This window comes from Ictalurus punctatus, unplaced genomic scaffold (assembly GCF_001660625.3).
Source record: "Ictalurus punctatus breed USDA103 unplaced genomic scaffold, Coco_2.0 Super-Scaffold_100071, whole genome shotgun sequence".
NCBI lineage: Eukaryota > Metazoa > Chordata > Actinopteri > Siluriformes > Ictaluridae > Ictalurus > Ictalurus punctatus.
In genome coordinates, this window is record NW_026521092.1 from 882,501 (window position 1) to 900,692 (window position 18,192).

Sequence of the window (18,192 nt, forward strand, 5' to 3'; positions counted from 1 at the left end):
ACTACTTGCTAAAATAAATAGTGAATAAACTCTTCCTCTAATTAAATATACATATTTTCACATAAACAATCATTTGCTTAATTAACAATAATTAAAATTTAGTCTTTAGATGCTGTTCGAATGAAAAGGTTCAATCAAATCCCACTATCAGTCTGTACAGGATCTCGCCGAGTTTTTACGCCGAGTTGTGGCCAGAAACGCTCGATTTTGCTGAGGCTTCTTGTTGTTGTTGTTTTTAATTTGCGATGCAATTTGCACGTTTTTTTGTGGAAAAGGATTTGAATCGGTGAAATTGCAGCGGCAGGAAATAGTTCTGCGTGCGCTTTCACAGAAGTGTGTGCTGGTAAATGAGACCTTTCAGCTGTACTCATGTTCGATGCACGTGAATTGAAGGCAGTTTGGCTGAAAGCGTGTTGTGATGACGTCACATGACGCGTCTCAGCCCAAAGCTGCAGACAGTTTGAAAATCTGCAAGCGGCTCCTAATATCGTAGAGTTTTTTTATTATAGATTTTGGGACTGCGCCAAGTGTGAAAATGCACTCGAGAGACTTTTACAAAACATTTTGTTGGAAAATCATTTATTTATTTATTTATTTATTGTGTGATCAAGAAAACACCACATAATTCTATATTATATACTACAAAATGACTCTATATTTTTTCTGTATAAAATTTAATACAACTCCAACAACAATCAACATTTTGAGAAGCTCGTCTGTAGTACATCAGACTGTGATCGAGGAAATGAATGTAAAATCACAAACTTTGCAATATACTTCCACGGATTTTGTGTTGGATTTGGGCCAAGACGAGTCGCGTGACGTCAAACATCTCTGTGAAAGAGCGCGCACAACAGTTTCATGCAACTGCAGTTTTACCAATTCATCATTCAGCATTTCATTCAGCATTTCACAAATTCAAAATCACGCATCCTTGGCCGTAACAATCACAAAAGAACTCCAGAGATCCTGTACGGACCGATATATTTTTAATTCGAGACAGGAAGGAATGTGTAAAATTTCAGGAAAGCTGCTCAGCTAGAAACAGAGCTCTAGATATCTGGTGGTGAATATTTAAAAAAAAAAAAAAGATTTAGAGAAAATAAACTGTGATTTAAAGTGTTAGTGTTAAATCTAGTTATTGTGGTTTATAGTGTATGTAAAGGAAATTGGTGTGTACAGTATAGCGCAGTGGTTCCCAACCAGGGGGCGCAGAATTTTGATGGCGCAGAGACCGGAAGGGGGGCGCAAATTTTTTCAAGAAAAACACAAGCATTGCATCATTTGGGTTCTCGGTGTATTTTTATTGCTTTTCAAAATAGAATGTGTATGAATGAAAAACCCCACGCTCTCTCTCCCTCTGTATTTTCTTTTACCTGGGGAGAGGCGGAGCTTAGCTGCCTTTTATCTAGCTGTCAGCGCAGTACCAGTGTTCCCAACTTAAAAGCCTTGCGGCTTTTTGGGCAAACCTTAGCAACTTTCCAAATATCGTCAGTTTCCAAATGTCCTGCAAGCGCGAGGTCCTGCTTTCCCGCTGCACTCTCACCTCTCTCTGTCTGCTCTGTTCAGTGAGGGGCCGAGAGCCGGAGATTTAACAGTGTCATGGATAACGGGACGCGCCCTTCGTCCCCATCTACATCATTCTTATGTGAATGTTTTTAGAAAGCAAGACGGATAGAATGCAACATGTCTTACGTGTAAAATATTACACCATTATTACAGCCTAGTTCTCTCGTTCAGAGTAGTTATAGTGTTCAGAAACATTTTATATCATTCATGCTCCATACCTGTCCCTTATATAGTTTTAATAATAATAATAATAATAATAATAATAATAATAATAATAATAACGATACTTTATTGATCACATACAGTGAAATTCTTTTCTTCGCATACCCTGGTATGTTAGGAAGTTGGGGTCAGAGTGCAGGGTCAGCCATGATACAGCGCCCCCTGGAGCAGAGAGGGTTAAGGGCCTTGCTCAGGAGACCAACAGTGGCAGCCTGGCAGTGCTATAAAGTTATTTTTAAAATAACTTTTTAAAATAGCTTTTAGAAAATCATAAGTTATGAAAAGTAATTAAAGTACAAAAAAAACCTCTCTCTCCATCTATCGATCAAAAACAGATTATAGATTAGGTATATTTTATATATAATCATTATACCTGGTCTCCTCCAACATTGGGGGGGGGCACATGATAGGGGGGCTTGGGGGACTTTAGTTACAAAAGGTTGAGAACCTTTGGTACAGCGTAATGACACATAGCCTGACATCAGGAAACAAGCGCTCAGAGACATGATGTGATGTGATCGTGATCGTGAAGTGGGCGGAGCTGCTGTGCTCGTGAAACGGTGAAATTAACATGTTTCTGTTGAGTTTTAAGGTTGTTATTAATACAGTTTAAGAGATGATGCGATACAGAAGAAATTTACTTTAAAATCGGATAAATGACAGAAACAGTCAGTGTTTTCTACCTGAAGTGCCTTAAACAGTAGCATAACGTAGTGTAGCAACAGCAGAGTCACAAGCTACTTTCACTTTTCACACATCAAATTCAAACCCTGTCATTTAAAAGGCTCTGCACCGAAACTGAGGAAACGCGAAAGTTATAAAAAGTATTTGAAACTGTAAAAGTGTAAAGTGTGTGATGCTTGTGTGTGTGAGGGTGTGTGGGAGTTACTCACGTCTCTGACAGGGCGCTAACACGGCCGCTAGCTGTGACGTTTCTACACGGGTTTTTATTTGGGCCGTGGCGTCCAGACCACAGATATCATCTGCTGGAGACGAGCTGGAGGAGACAGGAACACAGAGAGAGAGAGAGAGAGAGAGAGCGAGAGAGAGAGAGAGAGAGAGAGAGAGACACTTCTGTTTTTAGCAGATATAAATACTCGAGTTCACTCTCACTTATTAAAACCCTCGATCATCTACATAGCTCCGCCCCCCAGCACTTCTTTAAGTGTCTTTATTTAAGCATGTTGACTGTTCTTGTTTACTGACTCTCATGTCATTGGCTGATTAGCTTTCCCAGAATTCCCCGCTGCATTACCATGTCAGCGCTGCTTCCTCCTAGCTGAATAAACTACAGATATCTGATGCAGGGTGAGGCGATGAGGCTGAACGCTAACATGCAGAACAACAAACGAGTCAAAGCAGAACCCTTACTGAAACCAGGTTCAGTTCTCGGTTTAATTAGGAATTACTAAGCACATTATTAGAGGTATTACTGTTAGCAATTATAAAATGAGTATAACAGGAATTACTGTTAAAGTCCACTTGACATCCGTTTTCAGCACTGCAGTAATGTGATAAAGACAACACGGAGTTTACACCAATCTCAGCAGACAAAGAGCTGCAAGCGGCAATTATGGGGATTCAAGCACTTCAGGGCCTTTAATGACATGCGTGAAAATTATTACTTGATACTGTGAAAGTCTACAACCACATATAACCTCAGAGAAAAAGCTAAATACTTGGCCTTCGTTAAGCTTGTCTAATAGCTGCTGAACATTGATTGGACAATGGCGGCCATGTTTTTCAAGATACACAAATGTCCTCACAGATCCTGATGGAATTTTCCAAGATTTGGGGGGTTCCACTGTGCTGTAATGTACTGAATAAATGTTCAGCAATTTTGCAACACTTCTTGCAAAATTGCAAGTCGACTGGATCTTGTTATAGTGCCACCAACCGCTGACAATAAATAATTGCGTAAGCCTTGCTAATATTTTTCCCAAAAAAACAAAAGCTTCCGTTTCAGCAGTTTCCTGTTACTCAGGCGGGTCTGTTTCCTTTAACCCCGTTACTCCAACACTGAACATTCTCCGATGATGCAAACCGTAATGTGGTATTCAGTCATGGCTCGAACACTCTACACAACACGTGACGCTGTCTGGAAAAGGCTGGCTGAAATCGACAGACAATAAATAAATAAATAAATAAATAAAATGCCTTTCTGCAGTAATATACTGAATAGAGGCTGCCGCTTTAGTTCTGATTGAGAAACGTTTCAGTTCAGGAGGTCAGTTTTCACAATCGTGTGTAGTAGAAAATGTCAACATTTGACACACACACACACACACACACACACACACACACACACACACACTTAACCAAAAGACACCACACCATCTCGCATCTGTCTCTATGCATACACAAGCTAAATATAAACTACTGACAGGTTGCAGATGAGGACAGTCAGCTGAAGTGTACACGATGCATCGGCTCTTTATTCTGCACAGCAGTGTCTTCATAACGCCTTTACTAATCAAACACATAAAATACACCCAATCTGTGCCCAGACCGATACTGTTCGTATTCACGTGCCTAATATTTCACGTGTGAGTGTTCCGATTGGTCAGGAATTAGGTGGGTGGGCATCATTTAAAAAAAATGCAAACTAAAAGCAGCTGTACAGAGTATAGGACAGTACAGAGTTACAGCTTCACAACAGGAAGACCACAGAGACCATCAACACCGACAGTAATACAGTCTCGAATTAACACACGACACACACACTGTGTGTTAATACTGAACAACAACAACCTCTGAAAATCACAGAGCACCTCTCCTCACGGAACAAGAGGTTGAAATTTCACACACGCACACACACAGATCCATGCACATGGAGTTGTTTTACTTTAAATGCTTTAAATTCATCATTTAAAAAAAAAAAAAAAAAAAACCTGAATTTCAAAATTCTCAAGTCTAAAGCTGAGGGAAAAAAGTTCAACTCCAGTCTGATCCTCAGTCTCGTGTTTATATCAGAATTCACATCAATATTAAAAGTACATCTGTTAGATAACGGCTCGCAAACCATGACCACACACACGGCCTAACGTCCTGTTAGTTAATAAAATACATTAAAATCTATATTTCCCTGTTCCGAGTAAACTACAGTCTGTAATTACAGACGCAGTGAAGCCCAAACATCTGGGATTCATTTTTTTATTGTAAGCTGGAAATAAATAAAGTTTTAGAAACAAAAAGATACTGAAGATTCTGAACAATTTCTAGGTCACTAATTAAATTTCAGTAAGTGTGAGATATTGGTCACGTGATCACGTCAGGTCAGATTTTCCTCGGGTCCGATCTCGTCCATCGAAACTGGTGTTCCGACGACTTTTTTCAGACGACTGGATCAAACATCGTCAGGGTTTAAGCCTTGAGCTCAAGCGCACGCGGTCATTAAGGCAAAAAGAAAACGTACCAAATACTAAGAAACAGAGGACATACACGTGACGCCACGGTAGCTGGAACTCGCCGCGGTCACGCCCACTGAGTGGCGAGAAGACTGGGCGGCAGCGTACGGCGTGAAAAACGCATATGAAAGGAAAAAGCGGTTGTGCGATCGACTGCTAACAGATTCAACAAGAACTCGGAGCGATCTTTTAGCAGAGCGCCAAAAACCCATCACTTCTTTTTTACTCGCTGGAGCAGTGCAAGTGTGAGTTCTTTTGGCGTGTGGTGTTCATGATGTACAACGCTGAATAATTTGCTACATATTTCTTTTAAACACTGCCTATTTCCACTGATGAATAACGGGGGCTCATTCATTCTCTGCCTGTGTTTTAACAAGTAAATGGTCTTATATAGCGCTTTTGTGTCTCATTCACACACACCAATAGTAGCAGAGCTGCCATGCAAGGTGCTAACTTGCCATCGGGGTTCAGTGTCTTACCCAAGGACACTTCGGCATGTGGAATCACGTGGGCCAGGAATCGAACCGCCAACCTTACGATTAGCGGAAAACCCGCTCTACCACCTGAGCCACAGCCGCCACGCACAAACCTGAGCCACAGCCGCCAAACACACTTCATGTGTTTTACCTTCACATTAGCAGTGTTAGCTACAAACAAACTACAACCAGCTTAAGGTTTACCAGATAAAATTATACAATAAAATAAAACAACCAGAAAGTTTATCGGTGTTCTTGCCACATTAACTCCTCCAACAAATCCCGACTTGAGGTAGGACCAAGCGTCAAGGCTTTTATATACCTTCAGGCTTTGCTTAGTGTATTTCCCCGGCCTCGAAATCAGATACATTTACAGTTACATTTATTCAGTTAGCGGACGCTTTTATGCAAAGCGACTTACAGATGAGGAAATACAAGCAGAGCGATACATCAAGCGGAGAACAATACAAGCAGTGCTACTGTACAACATCCAGTAATTGAGTTCCAGAAAAGCAAAGTGCCAGAGTAGGTGTTTTGGGGGTTTTTTAGGATAATGTGGGGTTGGTATTTTAGGGGTTAGCTCCGTGCTCACAGAAGAGGTGGGTCTTTAGATATTTCTTGAAGATGGTGAGAGATTCTGCGGATTCTCCGGATTGAGGTTGAAGTTCATTCCACTACTGAGGGACAGTTAGTGTGAAGGTTCTGGAAAGGGACCTTGAGCCACGCTGAGTAGGTACTACTAAGGTACATATAAATGTCGGGAAAACAGATTTCCATGGATCACAGCTTCTTGGGCAAGTTGTAAGGGTCACTGTCGAGCCTTTAATTTAAACTGATAATCGTCAGTTATTCCAGCGTCTTCGCAGCTTCCCCTACTAAAACCAGCCATGGAGGTTTTGCCGCTCGGTCTGGCCGAGGGGGCGTGACGTCAATGCACACCCTCTATTCTCAAATTCATGTTAATATTTCCGAGATTACATTTTTCACCCAGGTTGTTGCTGATAATTATAATAATAATAATAATGATGCTAATAATGATAATGATAATCCGTCCCTCCAGGATTTTGTGATGTCATGTGACGTCATCACAACACGCATTCAGTCAAAGCACTCTTCGATTCACACGAGTACAGCTCAAAGGTCTCATTTACCAACAAGCATCACCGCACAGGAGCGTGCACAACAAATTCATGCGTTTACAGTTTCACCAATTCAAGTAGTTTTCCACAAGAAAAAGCACAAAAAACTCTGAAAGGTGCATGGCAAATTTTTGGAAAAAAAACAGCAAAATCAAACATTTTTGGCCGCAACAAACACAAAAAAGCTCGGTAGTGAATAATGATCATCAGGGATGTCCCGATCCGAGACTTGTATTTTCCTAGTGCTAGCTGCACACGCTCAAGAACTTTCAACTTATTCAAATCGGTCCAATGTATATGCTGGAAAATTTGCACTAAAAAAAACTATCCATTTTGTTACTTATAGTTTTTTCAGGTTTTTTGTTTGTTTGTTTGTTTGTTTGTTTTTTAACAAAATGAAGTAAACAAGCTTCAAATATTTTTATACGGGTCTTATCTTAATAATTCCAGGAGAGGAAATTTCTCTCTCCTTTTAAAACTATCCTCCAGTGTGTGCTGCTGCGGTACAGACTTTGCCCGAGTTACTGAGTGTGTTACTGAGTGTGTTACTGAGTGTGTTACTGAGTGTGTTACTGAGTGTGTTACAGTGTGTGTTACAGTGTGTGTTACAGTGTGTGTTACAGTGTGTGTTACAGTGTGTGTTACAGTGTGTGTTACAGTGTGTGTTACAGTGTGTGTTACAGAGCTGCAGGCTCTTGGACTGCTTTTGTTTTCTAATTCAAAATATTTTCACACTGCAGTCACGTAGAGTCCTCACACAGATCGTGCTCTCGGTGTAAAACAAAGGCTCGGGCTCAGATTAATGCTCAATAAAAGCCCATACCGATCAGATAATGAGCGCCTCCATCTGCGCCGATACTGATCTTGTAGATCGGATCAGGACACCCCTAAAGAAAATAACGCTCTGCAGTGAAACGTTCAATTATCAAGGTTTCTTCCTCTTAAAACATCTTAGGGAGTTTTTCCTCGCCACCGTCGCCACTCAGTGTCTTGCTCAGTTGGGATAAATTCACACCTTTAATATCTGTATACCGTGTTGATATTTCTGTAAAGCTGCTTTGAGACAATGTCTATTGTAAAAAGCGCTATACACATACAATTGAATTGAATTGAATTATAGTGGTCAGACTGTCAGAGTTTTTGCTGTTCTCTCAAGAGTCTAATTATACACAAGCATCTGAATGTTGAAATACAGGAATCTCAAAATGAAACCTTCATTCTACCTAAAACACTCGGGTTTTTATTCTCACAATGTGTTTTTGTGTAACTGCAGTGAGACTAACACTAAAATGGGTGACTTATAGCCGGCAATACAATGATATAATATCAATATCGTGACCCATTAATATCAATTCAATTCAATTTTATTTGTATAGCGCTTGATCAATCACCGGATTTTTAAGAACTTTTATTCAGTGTTACTTGCCCACAAAATAAACCGTCATCGGATAACTTTTTATTTTTATTTTTAACTGCAACTCTGCTGTTCTGCTAGCACTTAATGCTAAACAGAATGATACATAGCATGTATTGTAAAAACGTACTGAAATAGGGCGATATAATATTTGTGCCACATGATGGTGAGGAACACGAGTCTGGACGCCAGTCAGCTTCTGAGATTAAACAGAATTCAAATGAAACTCCAATGTTATAGACGGGTTTAAAGGACACTGCTGTCCCTAAGGTGTTAAACAGAGCAGTGTCACTTTCCCCATACGAGCCATTTTGACTCATCTGAAGGCACTACCCGTTTCCAAGTGTCCCAAAATGAGACTAGTCTGTTATCACATCCTCGAGTCCTCATAGATATCGCTAAACGCTAATGCTAAAGTGTTCCTGTTGACCCTGTGCTCAAATGACTTCAGACTGTTTTCGTAATCGCGTTATTGAACATGCGGTAAACTTTCGCAAGCAGTCGTCTTAATCTGTGGATGTTAAACTAAAAGCAGGGGTCACAGCAGATGCTAGCAGAGTGCGCTGAATAGCTTCCTTATTTCTGTTCATGTTTAAATCGTCTTCATGTGTACATGTCTGCAAGTTTGCGAGTTACGGTTCTTCTTAAAGTTTCATTAAACTGATATAACCTCGATGCAAAATAGCTTCCAGATACAATGCAATGGAGAGCAGAACAGGCTTGTTTAACTAGCGCTAATCGTTCTAATAGTGCTAGCAGATCATCTAGGTAATGTTCTTAACGATCTTTCTTTTGACACAAGGCATTCTGGGCATACTTTATTTCATCGCCTTTGATCTTAATTAGCATATCTGATTCAGAACATGAACAGTGGCTTTAATGAAACTTCATTCAACTCTTTGTGACATGATGAGTCAGTACGTCGTTTACGCGGACGACGATAATCCGATATGAACCCGATTAAGACGATACTCTGATTAAGACACTAGCATGTAAACAGAGATTATTGATGACCTTAATCTGATTAAAGTCACACTCGAAGTAAACACAGATGGAATTAAGACGTGTGGAGTATTCCTGTTTTAGTCGCGTTATCGACGTGCGTTACAGACGCGTACACACCTTAATCACACTATTAACCTCGTGTGGGAGTTTTCACCGCATTGTGCGTCAGGACATGATCACACACGGCAGCGCTCAACCGTCTGACGGTAAACAAGAGACACCGCGTACTTACCTACTACACTATATAGTAGGTGAAATGCAGTATTTCTTTATACTATATAGTGTAGGCAAGATACATGTATCTCAGCTACTATACAGTAGGAAAGTACGCGGTTTGGGACGCAGCCCACGGCTTCAAGCAGTCGTCTGTTTGCACGTACAGCACGACTAATAATTAACCGCACTTGAAGCTTTCATAAAATTAAAAATAAAAACACCCAAAACTGTATACGGTCCCATAACAAAGAACAACTGTACGTCGATGCGTGAGATTCTGGAGGGACGTCGGACGGCGTGGCGCGGGGACGTAATGACGTGTGCTGTTAATCGCTCTATGTTCTAGAACACGTAAAACCTGAACATGACAGGAGTGTTCTAAACGTGACTCATATAAACCCCTTAATCACGTTATTATCTTACTCAGAATAAGTTCAATAATTAGATTACTGCTGTCCGTGTAAACGACGTCAGAGATGATGATAAAGCTCTCACAGCGCAGGTTTATTCCTGTAGAAACACTACGAGCCTTTCAGAGCTGATGAGATGAAACGAGGTGAAATGAGAGCTTCAGGACTTAGAGGATTATCAGAAACCAGTTCCTCTTTAACACAGAGCTCAGCTTTCATTTCAGTTCTGACCTGCTGCCTCAAACACACAGAAACATGCCTTGTTTTTGTTTTGTTCTTTTTTCCACCAGTTGTTTTGTTTAATGAATAAAGGATTCATAATTGTCCCATCTACAGACTCCATGCCTCGATCCCAAGCGTCAGATCACTGCTTCAAACAGTACTGAGATACTATAAAGAGAAGGAAACGTTCTAACATTACTAAACAAAAGCAATGTTTTATTTTCGATTTGAACCCTGCGTCAGTTCTCTTGAGTTTTATCAAGAAGTCAGCTGTAATGTTCCTGCATCTCCATCCACATGCTGCTGAGTTCTGGATTCTGATTGGACGGAAAGTGCCGATCCGTTTTCTGACGGTAGCGCAGCCGCAAATCGCACGTGAACATCGACGCTTCGGCATCTTGTTACGTTCCTTAACGATGTACACAATCGACACGCTCTCGGTTCCATTTGGGAAAGTATCTTCTACAAAGAGTTCTTTTCTAAGACACGGTGTAAATAAAGCGCTCGAGGGGACTACAGCTCTTACACCGTGCTGTACGTCCAGTATCACCTTAGCACAATGTTTTAAACAGGTAACCGAACACACAGCATGAACTACCATCATGTTTAACCAGCTACCATCTCACATACATTACATACAGTACACACATACAGTACACACACACATACAGTACACACACACACACAGAGTATACACATACAGTACACACATACAGTACACACACACATACAGTACACACACACACACACACAGTACACACATACAGTACACACACGCATACAGTACACACGCACACACACACACAGTACGCACACTACTGTTCTTTCAGTCGGTCAGTAAGAACACACACACACACACACACACACTAATATAACAGACTGAAACAGAACCGTTTTCTCTGTAACACTGATGGAATAAAATAATCTCTTACTCCAGGCTGAGTGAAGTGCGGTTCAGTGGAGTGCAGCAGTGGGATGAGGAAGTGTCTCACTGACGACAAACAACACGACCGTACAAAAGCACTCGGCAAGCTTGAGTGTCCGAATACGTGAACCAAATTAAACAGTCCCAGCTCCCTGATCAACCAGTTTAACATGCAAAGAATGTTTCTCATCACACACACACACACACACACACACACACAGAAAACCACTTCACAGTGCCCAAGTGCCAGAAAAAAACACTCAGATAAGATCGAAAGATAGGAAGAGATATGAGACGTATGAAAGAGAAATATGTTCACTGTTTACTCACACAATTCGAGCAGGAAAAATCCGTCATGATCAGACACACACACACACATCCACAGAGTACAAGACGATGAAAAAGAGGAAGGAACGTGGTCCGAACAGGTGGCAGAGAGAACCGAGTATCAGACGCCCGGCTCGGAGAACCAGAGTGAGGCAGGAGAGAGTGAGAGAGGAGAGAGGGGTGACCGCATGAAAACAAGGCGGAAGTGTAGAGAACTTTTAGAAACATACCCGCTACAGCTGTGTGTGTGTGTGTGTGTGTGTGTGTGTGTTCACTGGCCTATTTTAGGTGACTTTAGAACTTCCTGAATTCTCTTTCCCATACACACACACACACACACACACACACACACACACAAAGAACAGAGGAATGACCATGGACCTGTTTGTCTTCATCACACAGCGCTCACTCCTTCCCTCTTTCCCTGAACTGCAGAACCAAAAGGAAACGAGGTGAAACAATACACAAAGACATCAGGAAGAGCTGAAATAGAACACAGCTACAAGGAGAATACACACACACACACGCACACACACACACACACACAGAGAGTCATTGTGAACACTAAAACTACACACATCCGTTTAATTTGGTATTTACATGCAAGTACTTTTTAGGTACTTTCTTATTATTATTATTATTATTATTATATTTCATTTTATTCTATTTTTGTGTACCTGTACTTGTGTGTACTAGTTTATTTCATTCCTTGGCTATTACATCACTGTTTCTCAAAGCCGGCTCCAAGGAGTCCATCATTTTAAACATTGTGTTACCGTGGTGAAAATTCCTAACTGGCCCTTATCAGAATGATTATATTTATTATTATATGTATTATTTTTTCTTATATTAATTATGATATTATTGTATTTATTATATTTATTATTCTACTTATAATCATTTTTTATTATAATTATTATTATATTTATTGTTTAGTTTTTAGAGCTGTTAGCCTGCTGAAGGGGTTTTAATGCAGGGAGTTTAATGCAAACCTCAAACGCTCGTGGACTGTTAAATACCGTCCCCGCGAATGTAATGGTGGTTACAATTAAAATGCTCATTCATTTAAGTCATTTCTGCTAGTGGAAAGTTACAGAGTCTTTGGACTGGGGGAGGAAACCAGAGTACCCAGAGGAAACCCTGGAAGCATGGGGAGATCATGTAAACTCCACACATACAGGGCGGAGGCAGGATCCGAACCCCTAACCCCAGTGGTGCGAGGCAAACGCGCTAACCTCTAATCCACATGCCTGCCATTTTGATTAATTAATGTATTACTTAATGATTATTTCATGACAACACTTTGAGGCACCCCGTGTATGAAAAGTATAGTGAATATTTTATAAATATTAATTGTACTAAATTGCTTCATTAAAAACTGCTTGCAATTATAATACAGCAGGTTAATAATGTTTACAGCTCGCCCAATCGACTCATTCTCACCACTCGAGTGGGCGTGTCATCTACGTCACACGGGGAGGAGTGTGTTTGTGAGTCGGAATACACTCAACAGGAAGAACTTCATGAGGTCGGTTTCCTTCAAATGACGTGTCACGCGTGCATGTGTGTGTGTGTGTGTGTGTGTGCACGCGTCCATGCGTGTGTGTGCATATAATAGAAATAAATCAGGGCTGGCTGAATGAGGAAACTTGAAAACTTTCTCATTTTGTGAAGATGAAATTCCATTAGAATGAAAAGCTTTCCGAGAAAGTTCTGCTCCTGAAGTCCACACTGATGTTAATTTCCCATAAATGAAAATAATAATAATAATAATAATAATAATAATAATAATAAAACTCTGACTTCAGCTGATATATTTTTGTAACGGCCTCCGAGATGAAAACTCAGGTTTAGTCGAGGACAAACACCTGTGCCACTCTGACATTTATAAAAGGACTGAAATACCGAGCACATCGCAGACAGATTTGAGGAAGTGGCTGAGTGCACACACACACACACACACACACACACACACACACACCAACCAGGAAACCAAACACATATCTGTTTCCCTAACCCCAATGGAGCTTGCAGTGTAACAGCGCCACCATATGGCACAAACGTCAAACAGCAGCACATTATTCGAGCTCATCAAGTTCAGACTGAGTGCGCCCTCTTGTGGCGGCTGTGAGCTCCTCTACCCATATATTGAGCAAAATTTATTGTGACAATTAACATCCTTTCAGTACTGATGACATTTAAATAAATTTAAACATCAGTGAAAAAAGACGTCGGAGTTGACCCGTCATGTTGGACTAATTTAAACACCGCCTGCACCACGACCTGATTATGATACATCACCATGACGTGTTAGCTCTGCACGCCGTCTACGCCCGTCACGATAATTACATTAACGACTTATCGTACGATATACGGACATGACCGCAGTCATTTCTGCTGGCCTCGATATCGGCCGTTGTGTTTACATGAGAATGAATGTCTGCCACATTTTAGCCGTCCGCGCTGCTTCTGCTCAAGGGCGCTCAAATAACAAAGTGACAACTTCCAATATTCATTGAATTTCAGATAAAAAAGCACATTCAAATGCAAAAAACTGTTGATGTGAATCTTCTAGAAAAATCTGGAAAGAATAGTTCTAGTGTTGCAATTAACCCAGTCCTAGTCCGTAATATGGGGGTTGAGCCGCTTCAGCTGCGTGAGCTGAAGCTGAACAGAATGAACCGGAGAACTTTACTAGCTTTACTTTACTAAACTCAAACACATCCTATACACACATGAGATTTTGTGCTTGTATTATTGAAGTCTAGTGCAAGTTAAGTGCGGTGCCATGAATAAGCCTGCAGTCTAAACATTCATGAACTGCAATCATTTATGTTTAGGGGTCATTTTCCAGTCTATGCTCGAAAAATGGGGTGGCAGCTAAGAGGCTGATTAGACTAGCTAGCTAGCTAACATCTACAGATACATTCAATTACATAGCCTATATTTTGTAGTTCTATTTTGGGTACATATTTCATATTGCTTTCTTTGTGAAACAGTGTGTGGGTGTGTGTGTGTGTGTGTGTGTGTGTTTGCATTGGGCGTGAGTATAGCTCTTGTCTGATCTCTTCCCAGCTTCCTGGACTTTACCATCAACCAACATGACCACCATGAAGTTTCTTGACTTCCTGCATAATATCGACTGCAGGAAATCTCCCTGAATGAATGAATGAATGAATGAATGAATGCCTTTTATTGTCACTATACATATGTACAATGAAATTAAGAGCCACTCCTTTTTGTTCCGTGCAAACATATACATTCAATACACAAGAAGAATAAACAGATAATACACAGATAAATAAACAAGATAAATAAACAAAATAAATAAACAAGATATACAATATATGCAAGATATATGCACGATAGATAGATATTAGGGTGGATGGCGGAGGTACTATGAAATGCACAGTTTGAGACAATATATACATATGCTGTGGACTCAGTACATGTGTTTGTTTATCATGGTAATAGCTTTCGGGAAGAAACTATTCTTAAATCTACTAGTCCTTGTTTTGTTGCACCTGTAACGTCTCCCTGAGGGCAACAGATTGAACAGATCAAAGCCAGGGTGAGAACTGTCCTTAATGATAGTTTTTCCTCTGCTGAGGCAACGGGAAGTGTAAATATCCATCAGGGAGGGGAGAGGGCAGCCAATGATCTTCTGTGCTGCTCTTACTACCCTCTGAAGCCTCTCCCTGTCTGCTGCGGTGCAGCTACCGTACCACACCGTGATACAGTATGTCAGCAGGCTCTCGACGGACGAGCGGTAGAAGATCAGCAGATTGGAGTCCAGATTGTACTTCCTGAGAACCCTCAGGAAGTGTAGCCGCGTTTGAGCCTTCTTGATAACCGCTGTGATGTTGTCCGTCCAGGAGATGTTTGCAGAGATAAGGACGCCAAGAAACCGGACGGTGTGGACCTTCTCTACACACTCACCATTAATGAAGAGGGGGGCCAGCTCCGTGTTGTGTTTTCTGAAGTCTACAATAAGTTCCTTGGTTTTCTTGGTGTTTAGAGTCAGGTTGTTCTTTGAACACCAGGCTGCCAAGTTTAGGACTTCCTCTCTGTAGGCTGCCTCCTCTCCTTTTGAGATAAGTCCGACCACTGTGGTGTCGTCAGCAAACTTGATGATAATATTATTGTTGTAGACTGGTCTACAGTCATATGTTTAGAGACAGTACAGGAGGGGGCTCAACACACAGCCCTGTGGATAACCTGTGCTCAACGTGCAAGTGGAGGAGAGGTGGGGCCCGAGTCTCACTGTCTGGAACCGGTTGGTGAGAAAGTCCTTTATCCAGGCACACGTGAGGCGGGGGAGGCCAAGGGTGACCAATTTGGTGACGAGAATGTCCGGAATTATTGTATTAAAAGCCGAACTGTAATCCACAAAAAGCATCCGTACGTAGCTCTGTTGCTGCTCAAGATGTCTCAACACGTAGTGGACAGCTACGGCGATAGCATCCTCTGTGGATCTGTTTGCACGATAAGCAAATTGAAAAGGATCGAAATCTGGGGGGGAGGTAGTCCTTGATGTGCTGAAGAACCAATCTCTCAAAGCACTTCATGATAACTGGAGTGAGGGCCACAGGACGATAATCATTCAGGCTAGTGGTGGGCGATTTCTGTGGCACTGGAATGATTGTGGCTGATTTTAGGCAGGCCGGGATGACTGCATGGGCCAGGGAGAGATTGAAAATTCTGGTAAAGATGTGGGCAAGCTGGTGGGCACATGATCTGAGCACGTTACCAGGTACACCGTCTGGGCCAGCAGCCTTCCTGGGGTTCACTGCCAGAAACATCCGTCTAACATCGTGTTCCCTCACAGTAAGTAGAGTGGTGCAGGAACCAGGAGGGGATGGAGGCAGGGCTGGGCTGGTACGGGGGCCAGATGAGGGTGGAGGTGGGGCTGGAGCAGATGAGTGCTGTTGTTGTGATGTTTCAAAGCGAGCAAAGAAGCAATTTAGCTCTTCTGCCAGAATCGCACTCAGGTCTCCTGTTGTCGCCTCACGGCCTCTGTAGTTCGTGATGTTCTGTATACCCTGCCACACCTCCCGTTTATTTTTGCTGGACAGGTGGGACTCTATGCTCCTCTTATAGGCCGCCTTAGCTTCCTTAATACCGCCTTTCAGGTTGGCACGAGCGGCTCTGTACAGAGCTCTATTACCAGACCTGAAGGCAGCGTCGCGGGCTTTGAGTAGTGTGCGGACCTGTTTGGTCATCCATGGTTTCTGGTTTTGGAAAACCTGAATGTTTTTTTCCACAGTCACATTTCCGATACAGAACTTGATGTAGTCCAGTACCGTTCCTGTTAATGTTTCTAGCTCTTGATGTTCAAACAAATCCCAGTCTGTCTGTTCGAAGCAGTCCTGTAGTTTGCAGAATGCATCATCAGGCCAGGTGGTAACAGTCTTTATAGTGGTCGTGACACTGCGTCTGAGGGGGGTGTAGGCAGGGGAGAGCAGGAGGGAGAGATGGTCTGATTGGCCGAGGTGGGGGAGAGGTATGGCTCTATACGCGTGCTTGATGTTGGAGTAAACATGATCCAAAGTGTTCGCCCCTCTAGTAAAACACTTAACATGTTGATAGAATTTCGGGAGTACAGTCTTCAAGCTCGCCTTATTAAAGTCACCTGCAATTATGTGAACACCGTCGGGGTAAGCCCTCTGCTGCTCGTTTATGGTGTTCAACAGGAGAGAGAGCGCCGTGTTCACATTGGCATCAGGTGGAATATACACAGCCGTGATAATCACCACTGTTAGCTCTCTCGGTAGAAAAAAGGGCCGACATCTTACGGACATGTACTCGAGGTCAGGGGAACAATGTTTGTCTATCATTGTTCCGTTGTTACACCAATTCTCATGAACACGTGGCACTGAGGATATCTGTGACTATCCCGGTGACTGTAGCGTCTCACTGGACTCCCAGAGATCAGCATCGATCATGATGTGTCTCAAAATCGGTCCTTTGATGCAATCGTTGAGGTCAAGGCAAAGAAGTCCAGGCTTGTCCAGTTTTGAAACAATTCTCAAATTCAGAACAGATTCTCAACTTTCTGCACAGAAAGTGACGACCGAGCGTGAATAACCTCACAGCGTTGCTCTGTAGTGTGCTGCATGCATCATTTATCTACAGTTTATTGCACTTTTTTGCCCGTTTGTATTTTGTTTTAATTCTTGAAGGCAATTCGAAACAGTTTGTTAGTCAGATTTGTGATTATTTATGTTAACGGTGGTATTAGAAGACAGTTTTGCTGTAATCACCGACCCGTACTAGCGAGAACTAACGAGCTGATTAGCAAATGTGTGTGTAAATCAATAAGGAAACTTTCTATGCTAGATGACACGCGAGTGTTTGTTCATGTTCTCAGGAGTTAATCAGCCAGGACGTGGTGTTGATGGTTTAGTGCCAAGGTTAGATTTTAAAGAAACACTTTGTGTAATTACGTCTGAGTACCAAAAGGTGGCATCAGAGTAGTGGACTGAATGTAACAAAACTCTGACTGTTCAACCACACGTACAAGTGCACACACATACACACACACACACGTGCACACACGCATACGCAAAATGACCACCTTTGGTCTGCGTCTCACCATACACACACACACACACACACACACACACACACACACAGTGTTAAAGCCTATTTTAAACGTATGATTCATTAGATTATGAAAATCATGCGACGGCTCTTCAGACCATCGAGCAGGAAAAAGGAAACTAGGCCAAAGCATAAATCTGAGTGTTGCAGCACTGTAAAGCCAAAACCAGCACATATATTTATTCCTCTATGACCCACAAAGTGTCCACTACCATAACTGTGATTTGCACAGAAACAAAACATGCATCCAATTTCAA

General features: G+C 41.8%; 1 protein-coding gene across 8 annotated transcripts in view; it reads right to left on the minus strand.

Annotated features, from left to right (window-relative positions):
• Nucleotides 1-18,192, minus strand: part of LOC108261211 (arf-GAP with Rho-GAP domain, ANK repeat and PH domain-containing protein 1) — a 118,333-nt gene that overhangs the window by 63,605 nt on the left and 36,536 nt on the right. For 6 of the 8 annotated variants that reach the window (XM_053679192.1, XM_053679194.1, XM_053679193.1 and 3 more), the window contains exon 3: nucleotides 2,685-2,788. In XM_053679192.1, the coding sequence (XP_053535167.1) occupies nucleotides 2,685-2,788 (104 nt within the window). Of the gene's footprint in view, nucleotides 1-2,684; nucleotides 2,789-11,012; nucleotides 11,159-11,335; nucleotides 11,567-18,192 lie in introns of those variants that run through there. The other 2 variants (XM_053679195.1, XM_053679197.1) reach the window with 2 other exon arrangements.